The sequence below is a fragment of the Dunckerocampus dactyliophorus genome, chromosome 20, assembly GCF_027744805.1.
Source record: "Dunckerocampus dactyliophorus isolate RoL2022-P2 chromosome 20, RoL_Ddac_1.1, whole genome shotgun sequence".
Taxonomy (NCBI): domain Eukaryota; kingdom Metazoa; phylum Chordata; class Actinopteri; order Syngnathiformes; family Syngnathidae; genus Dunckerocampus; species Dunckerocampus dactyliophorus.
In genome coordinates, this window is record NC_072838.1 from 2,262,522 (window position 1) to 2,279,202 (window position 16,681).

Consider the following 16,681-nt stretch of genomic DNA (forward strand, 5'->3'; position numbering starts at 1 on the left):
GGTCCGTCATGGAGGTGTGTGCGTGCGTGTGTGTGTGTGTGTGTATGTGTAGGTGTTGGGAAGAGTTCCCACTATTTCCATCAACAAAACAGAAGGATGCCAGGTGTACCTGAGTCCTGAATCCCTGAAGTGCGACATCGTCAGCGCTAAAAGCTCCGAGATGAACGTCCTGATACCGCAAGGGGACGACGAATACGTGAGTGTTCGACGCACCGTGAGAAAGCAGACACGGATTGTTGCCAAGGTGATTGTGACCTTTCTATCGCAGAAAGAGTTCCCGCTTCCCGAGCAGTTCAAGACCATCTGGGACGGGGCCAAGCTGGTAACAGAACCCACCGAGATGGCAGGTTGATTGATCACATCTACCCAAACCTCATTTCTCACACACACACACACACACACACACACACACACACACACACACACACTATTGGAGTCATTGGAGTCAGTCATTGGACTGACTCCAGTCACTGGAGTCATCATCAAGCGCCCAGTTAGAATTGAGAACTTGATGTGTCATCATGGGACAAAAATAATATCTCTTTTTGACATCAAGAAGACTATTAAGACTTCCATTATTATTATTATTACTCATTAATAATCAACTACAGTCAAACCTGTCTTAGCGGCCACCTGTATAGAACGGCCACCTGCCTATAGCGACCAGTGAAAAATCCCCCGCAGAAAATGTACGTGTTATAGCCCCTGCGTATAGCGGTCACCTGTGTAACGCGGCCAGCGGCCACCCATTTTGTATCCCTTGGTCAATATCTGACCGCATATAGCGGCCAAAATGCCGACTCAAGCAGAAGCTTCATGCACGAAAAAGTTTCGTTTTTTTAAGCAATGAAGCCGTCTTGTGTAGACTTTAATTACTGAGTCCTAGTTTGACATATAAAAGCCGTCTTCTTACTTTGCAATGCCGCCCTGAAAAGATTCAATGACGGTTAAAACCTTAATCTTCCCACTTTGCAATGCCGTGAATAGATTCTAAAATAGCCAAAACACCTGAATAAAACATCTAAAATATCACTTAATTGCCGACTAATTAGAGATTAAAAGCCCATTCAATAAAAAAGGAGCAATGGTATGGTTAGTTTACAACGATCTTCGGACCTCCTCCGCACTCAATTGTTCACGCACACACCCATTCATGACTGCTTCACACGTATCCTGTACTTATATCCTCGGGGCTCGTTCACTAAAATTTTTATTTCTTGCTTTTAAAATCGTGTTTAAAAAAAAATCAAAGATGGAAATTTGTGACGTTCTGCAGGACAGGAGCGAGCGTCCCCTGTCCTGCACTCTTATTTGGCGGGCTGTGTCTTCTCCGGGGAGGAAGAGGCAGCCGCTTCGTGCCTGGTGGCCACGCAGCTCCGGTCAATTAACATTTGTGGCGGATAAAAGGCCAGCGCCGTTGAATGTGTGGTGCTGGTTAATTGTTATTATTGATATTACTAGTTTCCTCACCGAAGCTGTTACCTAGATTTACCTACCTGTTTATGTGTCAACAGAGCGTTTTCCCCTATGTCTCTTGGTTTCGCTCCAGTCTTTTTGTGAATACATGTTAATATATGTGCGCACAAATTCAAACTGGCCGCCAACCTGTCTATAGCAGCCACCTGTCTATGGCGGCCACTTTTGCCTTTTCCCTTCAGTGGCCGCTATAGACAGGTTTGACTGTATTATAATAATTAATAATGCAAATATTCATGAAAACTAATTACAGTCAAACCTGTCTATAGCGGCCACTGAAGGGAAACGGGAAAAGTGGCCGCTATAGACACGTGGCCATTATAGACAGGTTGGTGGCCATTTTGAATTTGTGCGCGCACATACAGTATTAACATGTCTGTGATTAGAAGCTTGTTGTGTTTGCAGATACATATAATTATACTGTTACATGTTGACCAGTAGAGGGCACTGTGGGACTGCGGATGGGACCAACAGTAGAGAGAGTGAATGAGAGAAAAGGAAGTAGGAAGTTGGAGTGATATGATGCAACCGAGCCGAGCTGGCGATTAAAAGTTGTAAAGAACTACTAGGCTTGTTATTCTACACCACCCACAGAACAAAGCTGTGCTAGTATTGTTTTTTGTTATGTTTGGTTTTTGTTTTGTTTTGTTTTTGAATTTGGATTTGGTTGGCTGATCTTAAACTTTTTTGAAGAAAATTTTAGTTCTAATAAAAACAGTTTTAATATAATCTTTTCACATTTAAAACATTATTGCATGTTTCTTGTTTCAAATGTGAGTTGATTATTTTTCATGCATGAAGTGTTACGGATGCGTGTGCGGAGGACCACAGAATGCGGAAGCAAGGTAAGTGGATGGCAGTTCTTTAATTGCTTTTCAGCGTGGAGGTAATCACAGGAGTGAACTGTGGAGCTTGTGGAGCCCCAGAGTAATAGGTTCAAAAACACAAGAGAATTTGCAAACGGCTAGGTCAAGGGACAAATGGAACACCCAGCTGTGGAGACGCCGAATCTGGAAGGGCTTGAGCAATTTGGTGAGCCGCTAGTGCGTAGACTGAGTTGTCATGGAAGGAACCGGCGTCTCACAGCTGCCCCTACTTCGAGTTAAGTAGGGGAAGGATTAATTAGCTGCCGGTGTGTCCAGTGGTCCCTGCTCCTGCTGCACGCCCAGCTGTGGGAGAGAGAGAGAGAGAAAGAAAGAGCACGCAAAAAAACTTATCAGTCACCTGAAACGCCAGCACCGCGGTGTTTGAAAAGTGTAAAAGGTTTGCCAGAGACCTCCGTGGCGGCACACCAGCTGCTCGGAGCTTGTGCCCAAATACAGTGCACCTTGCTGGGCCACGGCAGGTGGCTCCCTCCCCTCTATACTCTGGTTCTCCTGATAGTGATGTAGTAGTAGGACTGTCATGATTGGGGATGTCCCGATCCACATTTTTTGGCTTCCGATCCAATCCGATTTTTTTACAGTCTTGCCGATCCGATCTGGTACGGATCCTTTTGTTACAAACATGAATTTGTGGAATTGAATATGGCAATGAAAATATCTCTTCAAAGCATTAAAAATAATGCAACCAAAGTATTGCTGAATTGACTTTTTTATTCCACAGCATGACCAACAATATTGTTTGGCTTTTTTAAGAAACCTCTGTGAGTCAGGTCCCTAATCCAATAAAAGATCCAATAAAAGTCCATCAAATAAAAGATAAAATTGGACAAAATGGGCATACAAAATACTTAGGGTAGGACTGATCATTTGACATGGTTATAGATCAATTTGTGGTGTGCTTTAGAATATATTACTTTTTTTAACAAACTATCTTCAATGCAACGAGGGAAAGGCTTCTTGAGACGTCATCTGTACTTCTGTGAAGAAGGTGTCGGACGTTTCGCTCCTCATCCGAAGAGCTTCGTCAGCGAACTAACAAGTGCTGGTAGCCTAGGCCTTAAATACAGTAAGAGTGGGCGGAATTGGTGTGCCAACAACCTCCTCCTATTGGTTCCTTACACTAAGACTGGGAGGAGTTGTGGTCTAATCCTCTCCTGCCATTAGCACCTCCAATCAAAGGGAAGTGTAGCTCCCTGTAGTTGGGTATGAACGACTCTGATACTGGCTCATTAGCATCTATTGTTCTGGCTTGGCCCTGGCTCCACCTCATTTGCAAGACTAAGAGCTGTGGGTTTTGGTCTCAGTAATCTGAACACAGGGTCCAAATTAAACCTCAAACCACCATTCCGATTCAATGATGGGTTCTGTTGTTTGACAAAAATAGCTTCCTTTACTCCTCTTTCAAACCATCTGTTTTCTTTGGCCAAAATCTTTACCTTGCTGTCCTCAAAAGAGTGATTGGTTGCTTTAAGGTTTAGATGTACTGCTGATTGAGGACCACTAGAATTGTCCCTGCGATGTTGATAAAGCCTTTTTTGGAGCATTTGCTTAGTTTCCCCAATGTAGTGCTCTTTGCATTCCTCATCTTTACAGTGGATGGAATAGACCACATTGCATTATCTTCAATGCAATAGTAATTTATTGACGGTTCCTAGTCTAAACAACCAGTGGTTACAGCGGCATTGGCGTGGCCAGAAATGTTTCATATGCGGTGGCCAAGGTGAGACCATTACTCACATAGGGCGTTTACAATAAGTTGATACCTGAAATGTCTAGATGGCCAGTGGGGTGGCTGGAGAGTGACCAAGGGCGGCCACGTAGCTCCGCCACTGTACAGCGGCACTTCCCGTGCAAACTCCCCGCACCATGACACAGCAGTCTGGGCACAGCGAGGGGAAACTACCGCTGTAGCTACGTAGCCGAATACCCAACCTGCACCTTCCGTGTTGGAATGTGGCCCAGAGTTACTAACGCTATACGGCAACCGGATCTGCCCGATCTCGCGGCGGAAGACGATATTATCCAATCTTCAAAATATAGCTGATCTTGATTCTTAAGATCGGATTGGGACATCCCCAGTGATGATATCTGATTAGGACTAACAGGTACAGTTGGTCAAATCCTAATTTGTTCCAGTCTTTCTGAGCTCCAGGTGTGCACAAACTACACATTCTCTTTCAAATCTACATTTGAAAAGTAGATATATTATAAGAGTAGGTGTATATCGCTTATCAGTACCATATCAGTCTTGAGAAGCAGAAAGTTATCGGTATGAAAAACAAATATTGTGCATCTCAAATTTTTACACAAGACAGGTTTTTTTTCCTCCAAGTAAAACAAATAGTTTCCAAAACATGTTTCTCAGGTTGTACAACACAAAGGTTGACTTTTCTGAGGGAATACTTTGTGTTTGTTTAATAAACATGGAGGAGGTCAGCAAAGTAGTCGTGTGTTTTGCGTGAATGCCCGATATCTCATGAATTGTATGAAATATTAGACACGCATCAATAACTGACTTGTTGCTGATTAGTATGTATTAGGATGCATGTGACTATTTTGTAAGCAAAGGATGCTTGCAAAGGGAATGAAGTACATTCCACCCAAGCACTCACAATTTCTTTGTTGGAGCTCTCTCAAAATAAATGTCAATTTATGTATTTTTTTTCCCCAACTCTAAATCTTCCAATACACACGTTCAACTATTCCAAATGTGTAGTGGCCCATGCCAGAACACTTTATGGCATTTTTGAAGAAGTTTCCTAAGCCAAAGTAACAGAAGTGACTTTTTTTGCTTAGAATGATCACACATGAAATATCATTCAATATACAGACAAATAAATGAGTAAACTTGCTTGTGGCCTTTTGTTTTCCCTGTGGGCCATGTGACCTGTGGAGTATGACTGAGGTTCACCACTAAAGTCTGAATTTTTACTCAATTCTTTACACAAATACATAAACAATATAACATTTCTGAAACATTTAAAACAGTGCTGTCCGAAGAGCGTCCCGGGGGCCATTTGTGGTCCGCAGTCAATAAATTATTTAACACGAAAACTTTAAAAAACACAGCAGCAAAAATGAACAATCAGCAGTAATTTTACAAGAATAAAGTCAAAATATTAAGAAAAAGAAGTTGTAATCGAACAAGAAAAAGTTGCAAGAACATGATCATAATTAAATAAATAATTAAAATAATACAAATGAAATAATTATGAGGAAAAATTTTATCGCATAAAATGTTAATATTAAACAAAAAGAAGTTTATTCCGACTAAGTCGGAATATTACAAAACATGCAGAAAATGTAATGTTACGAGAGTAAGGTGAAAATATGATCGGAATTACGAGAAAACAATTCACCAAAAGAAAGTTGATGGAAAAAAAATCCAGTAGAAATGGAAAAAAACAGCTGTCATTTTATGAGAATAAAGTCAAAATATTAAGAGAAAAAAAGAAAGTCATACGCTTTACGAGAATGCCGTATTATTATGAGGAAAAATAACATGTTAGTAGAATAAAGATTAAATAAAAAAAACCCATTGTTTTTTAAAAGTCATTATATTATGAGAACCAAACAAAACAATAAATAAAATTGAAATGAAAATTATGTTGCAGAAAAAGTTATATTGCAAGAATAAAGTGAAAATATTATGGGAATAAAGTCATAATTACGAGAAGAAAATTTACAAGAAGAAAGTTTAAATACTTGGAAATGTAAAAAATAACAGCAGAAATGGAAGAAAACTTTTAATTTTATGAGAATGTCAAAATATGAAAAGAAAAAAATCTGTATTCTAAAAAGATTTTTTTTTTCTGAGATCATAAACTCCTAATATGAGGAAAAACAATGCCATTTTATTTACATACAGCTGAAATATCAAAAGACAAAAATAATTACATTTAAAAAGTTGAAATATTATGTGAAACAAAACAACATAAAGTTATCAATTTTGGAAAATTACGTTAGGCAATAATGTCCAAATATTATTATTTACCAAGATAATGTAAAAAGAAGAAAGTTGAAATATTTGGAAAACTACAAAAAAAAAACCCAGCAAAAAAGAGCAGAGTGAAGTTGATATTCCACTATGTGGACCTCGATGGACAAATGTTTGGACATCCCTGGTATAAATCATTCTATTACATCGTGAAGTGTAATTGTAGGAAGCAGGCAAGGCTTTTTAAGGTAGTTGAAACGAATTCTTTTAATCATGTTGATGAAATATGCAGTCCCAGACATTTTTCAAAAGACAACCCCTTCAGTAGCGGTCATTTTGACTGATTTTCCAAGACACACAGGATATTGTGTTCTATTGCTATATAAACATGGAACCTACCAAAACAAAGATTAGCCTCTCGTCTTTCATCAGAAAAAAAAAGTTTGTTTCTCCCTTTTTCCGATCAGCAGGAGAACATAGGTAAGTTTCAGGAAAATATCAGTTCCCGACTAGAAAAGGGAGAAAAACATCTTTTTGTGGAAAAACATTAAGTTTGACACAAATATGTTTTGCTTTTGTGACAGCTCAAATATCTAAACAACTACTCCCACATGAACAACACAAAAAGGGTTGCTTTACATCAAAATTACAATTTATTTACAAATATAACACAAATGTTCTCCCCGTGTGTGGGGGGGTTTTCTCCGGTTTCCTCCCACATTCCAAAAACATGCATGTTAGGTTCATTGGCGACTCTAAATTGTCCATAGGTATGAATGTGAGTGTGAATGATTGTTTGTCTATATGTGCCCTGCGATTGGCTGGCCACCAGTCCAGGGTGTACCCTAGATCTCACGTGAAGTCACTTGGGATAGGCTCCAGCATACCAGCGACCCTAGTGAGGATAAGTGGCATAGAAGATGGATGGAACTAAGTTGTGTGTGCACAAGTGTGTGCCTACAATGCAGATTTCCCTACAATGCGTAACCTTCTGCACGCTACACTCCTCCACGCTTTTCCACTTCCTCCTTGCTGTCGAGTGTTTTTACATGCAAATGATCCATGCCGAGCTCTTACCAAAATCACTTCTGCCCCCTTTTTAATGGCTTAACCTGCTTTAAAAGTGACATATTTTATTGTGCAATTGCATCATCACCTCTTTTTGCCTCTTGCGCAAAAAAATGTAAAAGACGTATGAATACATCTTTGGTATTGAATGAGTTCATGTGCAGGACACTATGCATCATAAGAGTGAATGTTATGGTGTGTGTTTATATTTTGGGGATGCAAATGGCCGGGATTGGGTGGAATCTCCTTTTAAAAGCTTTCTTCTACGTATATGACAATTGTTTTTCCAAAGAAACTGATAAGCGAGCGTTGCTGTGGTCAGTGTTTGATCAGCATGTTCCCCTGAGAGTCCTGCGTGAAAAGAAGCTCCTCTTCCTCCTCACACAAAGACTCGTAGGCACGGCTGGGTTTGATCCTTGCGGCCTTGCTCGCATCTTTAAGCGGACCACGAGCTTGCAGACCCCGGTGTGCGATCACCCGAAAGCCGTCCGAGTCCTGCGTGAACAACATGGCCAGCTCCTCCTCCTCCTCCTCATCACCTCCATGCCGCCTGGCTCCTTTCTTCAATGGGGACCTACTGGCTTTTATCCAGCTGTACCTGGCGTGGATGTTCTGCTCCATGTTGGGCTTTTCCCACGTGGCGTGGTCCTGGATGGGTTTTAGAGGAGACACGGCTCTGGAAAGATATCTGGGATGAGACGAGGGTTGTCTTGAGTAGTAAGATGACGACAACATGTCGTTTTCTTTCTCCTCCTCATCCATCTGAGAAGAGGAAACGTGTTTCTGAGTGGAGCTTCTCCCTCTCATGTCCGTCCCAAAGGAGTATTCTTGGCTCCCGCTGAGTGACGGGACTCCTGCGAGGTTTATCTCCTCTAACTGCTCTTGTGGGACGCGGAAGCGGGCGTCCTGATGAGGCGAGAGGCTTCCTTCATCGTCTGATTCAGGCTGAGGAACAGCACGGTGGTTCTCACCAGAGTCAGACATCTCGCCGTCCGTATCATGTCTGCGTTTGGTACCTGATGCTGCTCTCGCTGGGCTTTCGGTCGAAGGAGATGACTCCATTTTCTCGAGAACTGTTGGTAAAGGAGAGAGAAAGCATACATCATACGTATGAATCCATTTATAATACAAATGAACATTAGAGGAGCCTGTGAGAGCGCACCTGGTCGCTGAGGTGAGAAGAAGGTGGATATGGAACTCTGCTTGGTTTTTGGCATTTGCATTTTGGTTTGGGTGAAGTTGAGCACCACGGCCAAGCTGTACCCTGCACCTTTCGCCTGGGGGTTGAGCATCTTGGGAATGGAGGCAGCTTTTTCTCTTTTCTGCAAAACAACATACGAATTAGTGATGTCAATATGTGCCCTGCGATTGGCGGGCAACCAGCCCAAAAGTTAGCTGGGATAGGCTCCAGCATACCCCCGCAAACCTAGTGAGGACACGTGGCATAAAAAGGGATGGTTTTATTGTTTTCCTTTTTTTATTGTTTAAGATATCATTTTCACATATTTTATCAAAAAAAAATGGTGTCCTCTGTTGTTGTTGTATATTAGCTTGGCTATATTATATACTTCAGGGTTAAAAATGAATAAATAAAATACTTATATTATTGCTTTATTAAAATGAATATTTTAAATTTATTTAAATTACAATTAATAAATAAATTACATGTCTTGTATTCTTTGTGCTGTGATATGATTACCTGACACATTAGGTGAATTTGCAAAGTATCGGTATCGCCGATACCAGCCTGAATTTTACTTAGTATCGGATCAGAAACAAAATTTGTGGTATCGCACATCACTAGTATCAGTTGATTTATTAACATTTTAGTTACTGCATCATACACGAGCCGTGGCGAATGAATGACACAGTTACCTGCTTGGCTTTCCCTTTTAGCTGCACAGTATCTAACCAAACACCACATTCCCCTGGTGCACACTTGGACTGCACAGGCTTGGATGTCTTCTTCATGAATGCTATCCTTTTAAAAGTATACCTAACGATAGTAAATTTTGTAAAACTAGTTAGTAAACAATGACAAACCAGCCACGTATAAACCGCAGATTAGTATGAGATTACTTCCTTAGAAGCCGATTTACAATGAATATAGTTTAACAATATTCAGCTTGCTGTTCTGTCCGCTTTTTGTCTTCCTGTTTGAGTCTGGCGCCTCGACGGCAAGCTGTCTGTGGCGTACGCCTGTTTAAAAATTAAACTTCGCTAATGTACACTAATAGTAATGTACACTCATGTCTACAATAGCTTTGAATGTATGCGTCTTTAAAACGGCGACTCTGTTGTAGTTATTTGGGAATGTTAGCTTAAAAATGAATAATACATTTTTGTGTCAGGCGCGTCAGACACACCTTTACAGATCCTCGCGGGAGGGTGTGTTTACACTGACGTCATAGCAGCTCGGCAGAAAAGGTAAGTGTCTTTATTTTTTGTAGATTCCGCTTCTAAATCAGTGGACTTGAGAATGTTAAAACTTTACGGACGACGCACCAACACTTAAAGTAACGTTCGCATGTACAAAGAGTTTCATTTTTACCGACTGTGATCACATTTACAGTGTTTTACAGTCCCTAGTTACCAGCTAGCATGCCGAGCTAACATTAGGCTAACCTCGTTTACTAAAACAAAACAAGAACAACAAGATAACAGCTGTTGGTCGACGTTCTACTTCCGGAGCTGATGACAATAGCTGTTATATATCTGTATTATTGTTCAAACACTTAATTCACGGTTTATTATTATTGCGCTGTGGGTGAGTGAACAAAGTCTGTTTGAGGTTATAAAATAACAGCTTTATAACACCGCATAATTGTCACACATTGTCCCCTTTTCTAGAATAAGATCATAGATTAAACATCATGTTTCATGGCATACCAGTGACAGGGAGTGTGGGTGGAGGTAAGACTTACTCTCTATTTCTCTTATCTATGCAAACTTGGGAATGGGCTTCAATTTGTGTACTTGTGTTTCTTCAGCAGTTCCAGCCAACAAGCCTGAGTTGTATGAGGTAAAAGGCACATATTCCATGTTTAGCATGACATCATGTGCCTGACTGGCATTTCTTGTGTTTCCAGGAGGTGAAATTATACAAAAATGCCAGAGAAAGAGAAAAGTAAGTGAGGAAAAAAATACCTGTATTACATTTAATGATGTAATTGGTCAATTTGCATAAATTGGCCATGACGTTTTTGTCACACTTGGATGTACAAAGGACTGGAACAAATTAGGATTTGACCAACTGCGTGTTGATTTGTCTTAATCAAATAACATGACATTACTACTACCACATCACTACTATAGAGCGGAGGGAGCCAACTGCTGTGGCCCAGCAAAGTGCACTATATTTGGACACAAGCTCCGAGCAGCTGGTGTGTCGCAACGGAGGTCAGGAGAACTGGCGTGTAGAGTAGGAGGAGCCATCTGGTGTGGCCCAGCAAGGTGCACTGTATTCGGGCACGTGTTCTGAGCAGCCGGTCCAACGCCACGGAGGTCTCTGACAAACCATTTGCACTTTTCAAACGCTGTGACGCTGGCGTTTCCGATGGCTGATCGGGTTTTTTTGTGTGCTCCCCTGATTGCGGATCATTTGGTACAACTAGCACGTGTAATGTCTTCCTCTGAAAGTGAATGTTTGTACAATACAAATGAGCTCAGGGGACGTCATGACAGGCCCTTTAACGTCAGAGGCAGGAGGAAAAAAGGAGCGCTTGATTTGCTCACCCCCACCATACGGGTGATCTCGCCTCCTTGGGGCCTTTTTAAAAATTATCTGAGATATTTTCAATGTTATAACTAAATGTCATAATTCCCTCACATGAAATGATCATGCTCCCCTAATAAAAAGCTAAACAAATATGTTTACAAGTACAAAACTTCTGTTTGTTTTGTTTAATGTCACAAACGAGAATGAGACACCCGTGAGTGCTTTTAAATGGAAGAGAGACATGTGCTTTCATGTCAGCCTCTCCACTGGCAGGTTGCTTTTCTGAAAAAGAGTATCTAGAGGCGTCTGAATACTCAACAAAGTTGTCAACACTGATCCCACCTGCCGCGTCTTCTCATTTTGTGGCAGGGCAGGTGTTAGAATGTGTTTATTTGCAGGGCAGACGGTTGTAAAAAGTATGGTGTGCTATGTGTGTATTATCTATAAATTGTGCTCCTGTGTCGTTCAGGTACGACAACATGGCTGAGTTGTTTGCTGTGGTGAAGACCCTGCAGGCCCTGGAGAAGGCTTACATCAAAGACTGCGTAACGCCCAATGAGTGAGTTGTGCTCTCATTGACTTGACATGAAAGATGACGAAAGTTCACGCCTCCCAACGAATGGGCTTGGGATCTAGTGGAATAGACTGAGTGAGAAGACCTATGAATGTTGTTTTAGGTACACAGCCTCGTGTTCCAGACTCCTGGTCCAGTACAAGGCTGCCTTCAAGCAAGTGCAGGGTGCTGACGTGGGATCCATTGATGACTTCTGTCGCAAGTACAGAGTGAGTCCACTCGTCAGACCCTAATTGGTGCATGGATTTCATTTTTGTTTCTGTAAAAGAAAAACAGCAAAACTGGAAAGTCAAAATAATAAGTGGAAAAGTTATTTTACAAGAAATATTATAAGGAAAAATAACATTTTATTTTAGTAGCATAAAGTAGAAATATTAAAGAAAACATTTTTTGTCATATGAGAAACAAAGCAACAAAGTTGTAAATTTTGGAAAGTAGGGTTGCAGAAAAACTTCTAATATTATGATAATAAAGTCATAATTACAAGAAGAAAATTCACTAGAAGAATGCTGAAATAGTTGGAAAATTAAATGAAGAACAGCAGAAAAGGGGGCGGGGGGGCTAGCTGCTGTAACTTTATGAGAAAAAAAGCCATAATATTAAGAGAAAAAATGGCAATTTTGTGAGAATAAACTCAAAATATTATCAGGACAGGTCATTTTAGTACGATAAAAAATGTTTTCCAGTCATAATATTATGAGAAACAAACAAAATAAATTAAAGTTGTAATTTTGGGTAAATTAGGTTAGTGAAAAAAATATATTATGGGAATAAAGTCAAAATATGATGAGGATAAAGTCATAACTTTGAGAAGAAAATTAACAATAAAAAATGTAAATATTTGGAAAATTAAACATCAGCAGAAATGGAAAACAGTTGTAATTTTATGAGGAAAATGAAGAAAGTTGTATTTTGTAAGAAAAAAAGTGGCAATTTTATGAGAATAAACTCGTAATATGAGGAGCACCATAAACATTGAAATATTCAAGAAAAAATATATATTTTTAAAAGTTGTAATATTAGGAGTTGTCATTTTTGGAAAATTAGGTTAGGATAAAAAGTTACGTTATGGGAATAAAGTCATAAATAATTATGGAAATAAAGTCATATGATGAAAAGAGAAGAAAAAGTTGTATGATGGGAAGAAAGTCAAAACATGATGAGGATAAAGTCAGCATTTTCAGAAGAACATTTGCAAGAAGAAAATTTTAATATTTGGGAAAAAAAAAAAAAAAAAAAAAAAAAACAACAGCAGGCATGAAAAACAGCTGTAATTTTACCACAATAAAAAAGTAAGAAAAAAAAGTTTCAATTTTACAAGAATAAACTTGTAATATTATTAAGAAAAATAATGTCATTTTAATAGCATAGAGGTGAAATATTACAGAAAAATATGTATTTTCTTTAAAGTCGTAATATGAGAAACAAAGTAAAATAAAGTTGTCATTTTTGGATAATAAGGTTGTGGAAAAAGTTATAAAATTATGTGAATAAAGTGAAAATATGATGAAAATAAAATCATAATTTTGAGATGAAAATCTACAAGAAGAAAGTTGAAATAACTGGAAAATAATTTAAAAAAACAACAACAGTAGAAACGGAAAAGATCAGCCATAACTTTACCACAATAAAGTCCAAATATTAAGAGGAAAAAAGTCGTACTGTAATGAGGAAAATTTGCAATTTCACAAGAATAAACTTGTAATATTAGAAGGAAAAATAATGTCATTTTAGTAGCATAGAGTTGAAATATGAAAGAAAAAATATGTCACTTTTTAAAAAAAGTTGTAATATTGTGACAGAAAAAATAAAGTAGCATCGTTGTGAGATGAGGTTGTGTAAAAAGTAGTATTAGTTGAACGCTAAGTAGGTGCTTGTGTTCATCATCTAGCTGGACTGCCCGCTGGCCATGGAGAGGATTAAGGAGGATCGGCCAATCACCATCAAGGATGACAAGGGCAACTTGAACCGCTGCATTGCGGATATAGTGTCTGTACGTCTCTCTCCTCTTGCTCTCTAATCAGTGGCAACGGCTGGCGTGTTGTTGTACATGACATCATCTTGTGCCCTCACTCACTGCTTGAAGAGGATCCTCTTCCTCCTCTTCTTCCTCCTCCTCTGGCCAATCAGGCCAAATCAAGCACGCCAAATGTTGCCATGATTGATTATGAAAATCATAAAGTGTTCTTATCTCAACTTTCCAGCTCTTTATCACCGTGATGGACAAGCTGAGACTGGAGATACGAGCCATGGATGAGGTAACGTGAAAGAAGAATACGTTACGCCGTAACGGTGTAGTTAACGGTGACGGAACGATTCCATTGACGAACCTTTTTTTCACCACGAAAAACGAGATTGTGACCACTATACAAATATATACATTAGCACCCGATATCGGCTTTTTTGCCAATAATCAATATGCCGATACTGTCCAACACTCAATTTCTGATCCCGATATCGACCGATACCGATATGTGCAACATCACATATTGGCACACACTGGCTGCTCGGAGCGTGTGCCTAAATACAGTGCACCTTGCTGGGTCACAGCAGGTGATGCAGTAGTAGTAATGTCATGATATCTGATTAGGACTAATCAACTGGTACACTAATCACTGGTTCCACTCCTTCTTACCTCCAGGTGTGCACAAACTACACTTCCACTATACTTACACTTATCGTGTTATAGTTATCAGTTATTGGCATCATAACTGATATCGGTCTTGGGAAGCAGCAGAAAGTTATCGGTAGCAGTTTGGGGGAAAAAAAAAAGATACGGTTCATGTCTATTAGAAACACAAATCAACTTTCTTAGTTTTTTTTCCCTAAAAAGTGTCCAATAGGAGCAGAAAAAGTCGCTAGATTTGCCGCTAGTCGCATTTTGGCAAACCAGAGTCTAGTTGCTGAAGGAGCGCGCCAAGTGGGCAACGCTAATCCCTCTCGCTACGTCGTCTTCTTCTCTGGCGTGTCTGAGGTGTGTTAGGTGTGTTAGTCACAATGCCAGTTGGAACCACAAGCACCGTCCGCAGACAGTCCCGTTATAATGTGTTTATTTATAAGCCAGGGCCAACAGGTAGCGCCAAATCCATTTCCATGAATGTAAGGGTGCTTCCTCTCCCGCACTTTGATTGCGTGGCGCGTGGGGGATGGTTAAGCCCCCGTCACCTAGCGGGATATCCTGTGACTAGATCCAACCGGACCTGCGGGAGCTGATGGAGACCATGAACAGGATGAGCAACATGCCTCCAGACTCAGAAGCAAAGGACAAAGTCAGCTTGTGGTCGGTTCCGCTTGTCGTGTGTGTACGTTCACTGATTGATTGATCGACCGATTGATTGATGGCTCCCGTGTCTTGCGACGTGCAGGTTGAGCACCCTGAGCAGCATGTCGGCCTCGGATGAGCTGGACGACAGCCAGGTGCGTCAGATGCTCTTTGACCTGGAGTCAGCCTACAACGCCTTCAACCGCTTCCTGCACTCCTCCTAAGCTGTCTTGTGTACGCTCCATCCTTCCAACTCTTCTTCTCTGGCTGCTCCCCCCTCCCATCCTTGCACTGGAACAATAACACATGGTCTAATCACACCTTTACAGGCAGGAAATCCAATTTCCACGTTTTGGAAAGAATATTTCCATCTTTTTATGTGGTCGGTGATGTTCCCGTACTTCTTTTTCCTCCAGTAGCATACTTTGATGGCATAACGATGGCTAAATGATTGAATGGTATGCAAAACATGCTGCTTTCTTGATCAAGTTTTGTACTTTGTATTTCCATTCTTACATGCTAATCAGTCATTTCTCTGCCAGTACTGTAGAGACCATGTATTTATTCAAGATTCCATATCCTTGTACAGAAATGTTTGGATAACACAACTTGTTTGTAGAAATAAAAGTTCAAACAGCATTTTACTCTTTTATTTCTAACCTTCTTATTTCACACTGTAGCTATAATTCATATGTAGGAACTCTTCTTCTACTCCTGAAGCGCTGAACGTGTGAAAAGATGCACCCCACCTTTTTTTCGTTTTGTTTTTGTCCTGTCCAGCCATTAGGGCAGATAGTATTGTTAATCTAAATGCACTCACGTGCTCAACAGATTTGCTCTGCCAGGAAAAGTGTGCGATACACTTCCCCTGTTATACAGAATTTATTTGACTTTGATGTCTTGTGATGCAAATTTGGAGCGGCCTGAGCAGCAGGGGATCAAGAAGAAGAGAAAAGAAAACGGGAGCGCGGGGATAAGAGGGGGACAAACTAGAGAGAGACAAGGACAATTGTGACAATAACAAAACAACAGAAACAAACAGGACTACATCAGCAAATGTCTGTGATGACTATCAAGACCCTGACGGAAAGGACAAAATAACAACAACCACAATGACAACACTGCATTGAAACAGTCACACATAATAGTAGTCATGAAATGGTGAACTATGATAGTGAACAGAATGACAATAACTATAATGCACACAGTTGTAAAAACTATAATAATATTGCCGACATCACCGTCGCTGTAATAAAAGCAACAACATAATAACATCCTGGTTAACTCAGTAATGTGGAGAAGTACGTGTGTATTATGAGTGTGCATATGTACGTGTGTACAGGCATCTCTGTATGTGTGCATGTCTTCGTGTATATAAAGGTGCGCAAATGTGTGAACGTTTAATTGTCACTGAGAATGCATGAAAGGAGAGGGACTGCCTCCCACCACCGCCCCACACAGCCAGACCGAGCCCCCACTGCCAGAAAGCCAACGGGCCCACAGGGGCAGGCAGCACAAGACTCCAGCATGCCCCGCGACCCAAATGAGGAGAAGCGGTATCGGAAATTGATTGATGGATGGTACTTCAATGTGTGTATTATCAGATTTAGACTTAGATGGAAAGATATTTGTTCAACTTTTAAATATTTTTTTGTAAATATTTACATGACATTGTGCATTATTAGGTTGTATTTCCGTGTATCCTCTTTAAAAAGCACCGCATGACTTAGCAGAGTAACTGATGTATGAAGGGATCATTTTT

The 16,681-nt window shown here is 40.3% G+C and overlaps 3 protein-coding genes across 6 annotated transcripts in view; 2 read left to right on the top strand and 1 right to left on the bottom strand.

Moving 5' to 3' along the window:
- The window catches only part of cap2 (cyclase associated actin cytoskeleton regulatory protein 2), a 34,356-nt gene extending 22,786 nt beyond the window's left edge, over positions 1–11,570 (top strand). The window contains exons 12-18 of one of the 2 annotated variants that reach the window (XM_054763665.1): positions 53–196; positions 269–347; positions 9,717–9,792; positions 10,216–10,278; positions 10,359–10,387; positions 10,455–10,492; positions 11,553–11,570. In XM_054763665.1, coding sequence (XP_054619640.1) covers positions 53–196; positions 269–347; positions 9,717–9,792; positions 10,216–10,228 — 312 coding nt within the window. In that variant the 3' untranslated portion in view covers positions 10,229–10,278; positions 10,359–10,387; positions 10,455–10,492; positions 11,553–11,570. Of the gene's footprint in view, positions 1–52; positions 197–268; positions 348–9,716; positions 9,793–10,215; positions 10,279–10,355; positions 10,388–10,454; positions 10,493–11,552 lie in introns of both variants that reach the window. The other variant, XM_054763664.1, reaches the window with a different exon arrangement.
- On the bottom strand, positions 6,568–10,334 carry LOC129173105 (aurora kinase A and ninein-interacting protein). 2 transcript variants are annotated; one of them, XM_054763668.1, is made up of 3 exons: positions 10,290–10,334; positions 8,528–8,687; positions 6,568–8,438 (listed from the first exon to the last, which is right to left on the bottom strand). In XM_054763668.1, exons 2-3 carry the CDS (start codon positions 8,655–8,657, stop codon positions 7,684–7,686), a joined length of 885 nt encoding a protein of 294 aa, XP_054619643.1. In that variant the 5' UTR covers positions 8,658–8,687; positions 10,290–10,334; the 3' UTR covers positions 6,568–7,683. The 2 variants fall into 2 exon arrangements, with proteins under 2 accessions (XP_054619643.1, XP_054619641.1); XM_054763666.1 differs by lacking the exon at positions 10,290–10,334 and adding an exon at positions 9,241–9,600.
- vps28 (VPS28 subunit of ESCRT-I) lies at positions 9,765–15,558 on the top strand. Of its 2 annotated transcripts, none has more exons than XM_054763671.1 (10): positions 9,765–9,792; positions 10,216–10,278; positions 10,359–10,387; positions 10,455–10,492; positions 11,553–11,642; positions 11,761–11,866; positions 13,549–13,650; positions 13,862–13,915; positions 14,846–14,937; positions 15,023–15,558. In XM_054763671.1, the coding sequence occupies exons 2-10, from the start codon at positions 10,239–10,241 to the stop codon at positions 15,141–15,143; spliced, it is 672 nt and encodes a 223-aa protein (XP_054619646.1). In that variant the 5' UTR covers positions 9,765–9,792; positions 10,216–10,238; the 3' UTR covers positions 15,144–15,558. The 2 variants fall into 2 exon arrangements, with proteins under 2 accessions (XP_054619646.1, XP_054619645.1); XM_054763670.1 differs by having other exon boundaries at positions 9,768–9,792; positions 10,356–10,387.
- Positions 15,559–16,681: the final 1,123 nt, after the last annotated feature.

Excerpts from the sequence above, each read along its gene's own strand:
- LOC129173105 (XM_054763666.1), bottom strand. The coding sequence starts at position 9,336 with ATGAAGAAGACATCCAAGCCTGTGCAGTCCAAGTGTGCACCAGGGGAA. Across the intron at positions 8,688-9,240 it reads TAAAAGGGAAAGCCAAGCAG|AAAAGAGAAAAAGCTGCCTC; the intron begins GTAACTGTGTCA and ends GTTGTTTTGCAG. Across the intron at positions 8,439-8,527 it reads CTTCTCACCTCAGCGACCAG|TTCTCGAGAAAATGGAGTCA; the intron begins GTGCGCTCTCAC and ends CTTTACCAACAG.
- vps28 (XM_054763670.1), top strand. The coding sequence starts at position 10,239 with ATGTTTCATGGCATACCAGTGACAGGGAGTGTGGGTGGAG. Across the intron at positions 10,388-10,454 it reads ACAAGCCTGAGTTGTATGAG|GAGGTGAAATTATACAAAAA; the intron begins GTAAAAGGCACA and ends TTGTGTTTCCAG. Across the intron at positions 14,938-15,022 it reads AAGGACAAAGTCAGCTTGTG|GTTGAGCACCCTGAGCAGCA; the intron begins GTCGGTTCCGCT and ends TGCGACGTGCAG.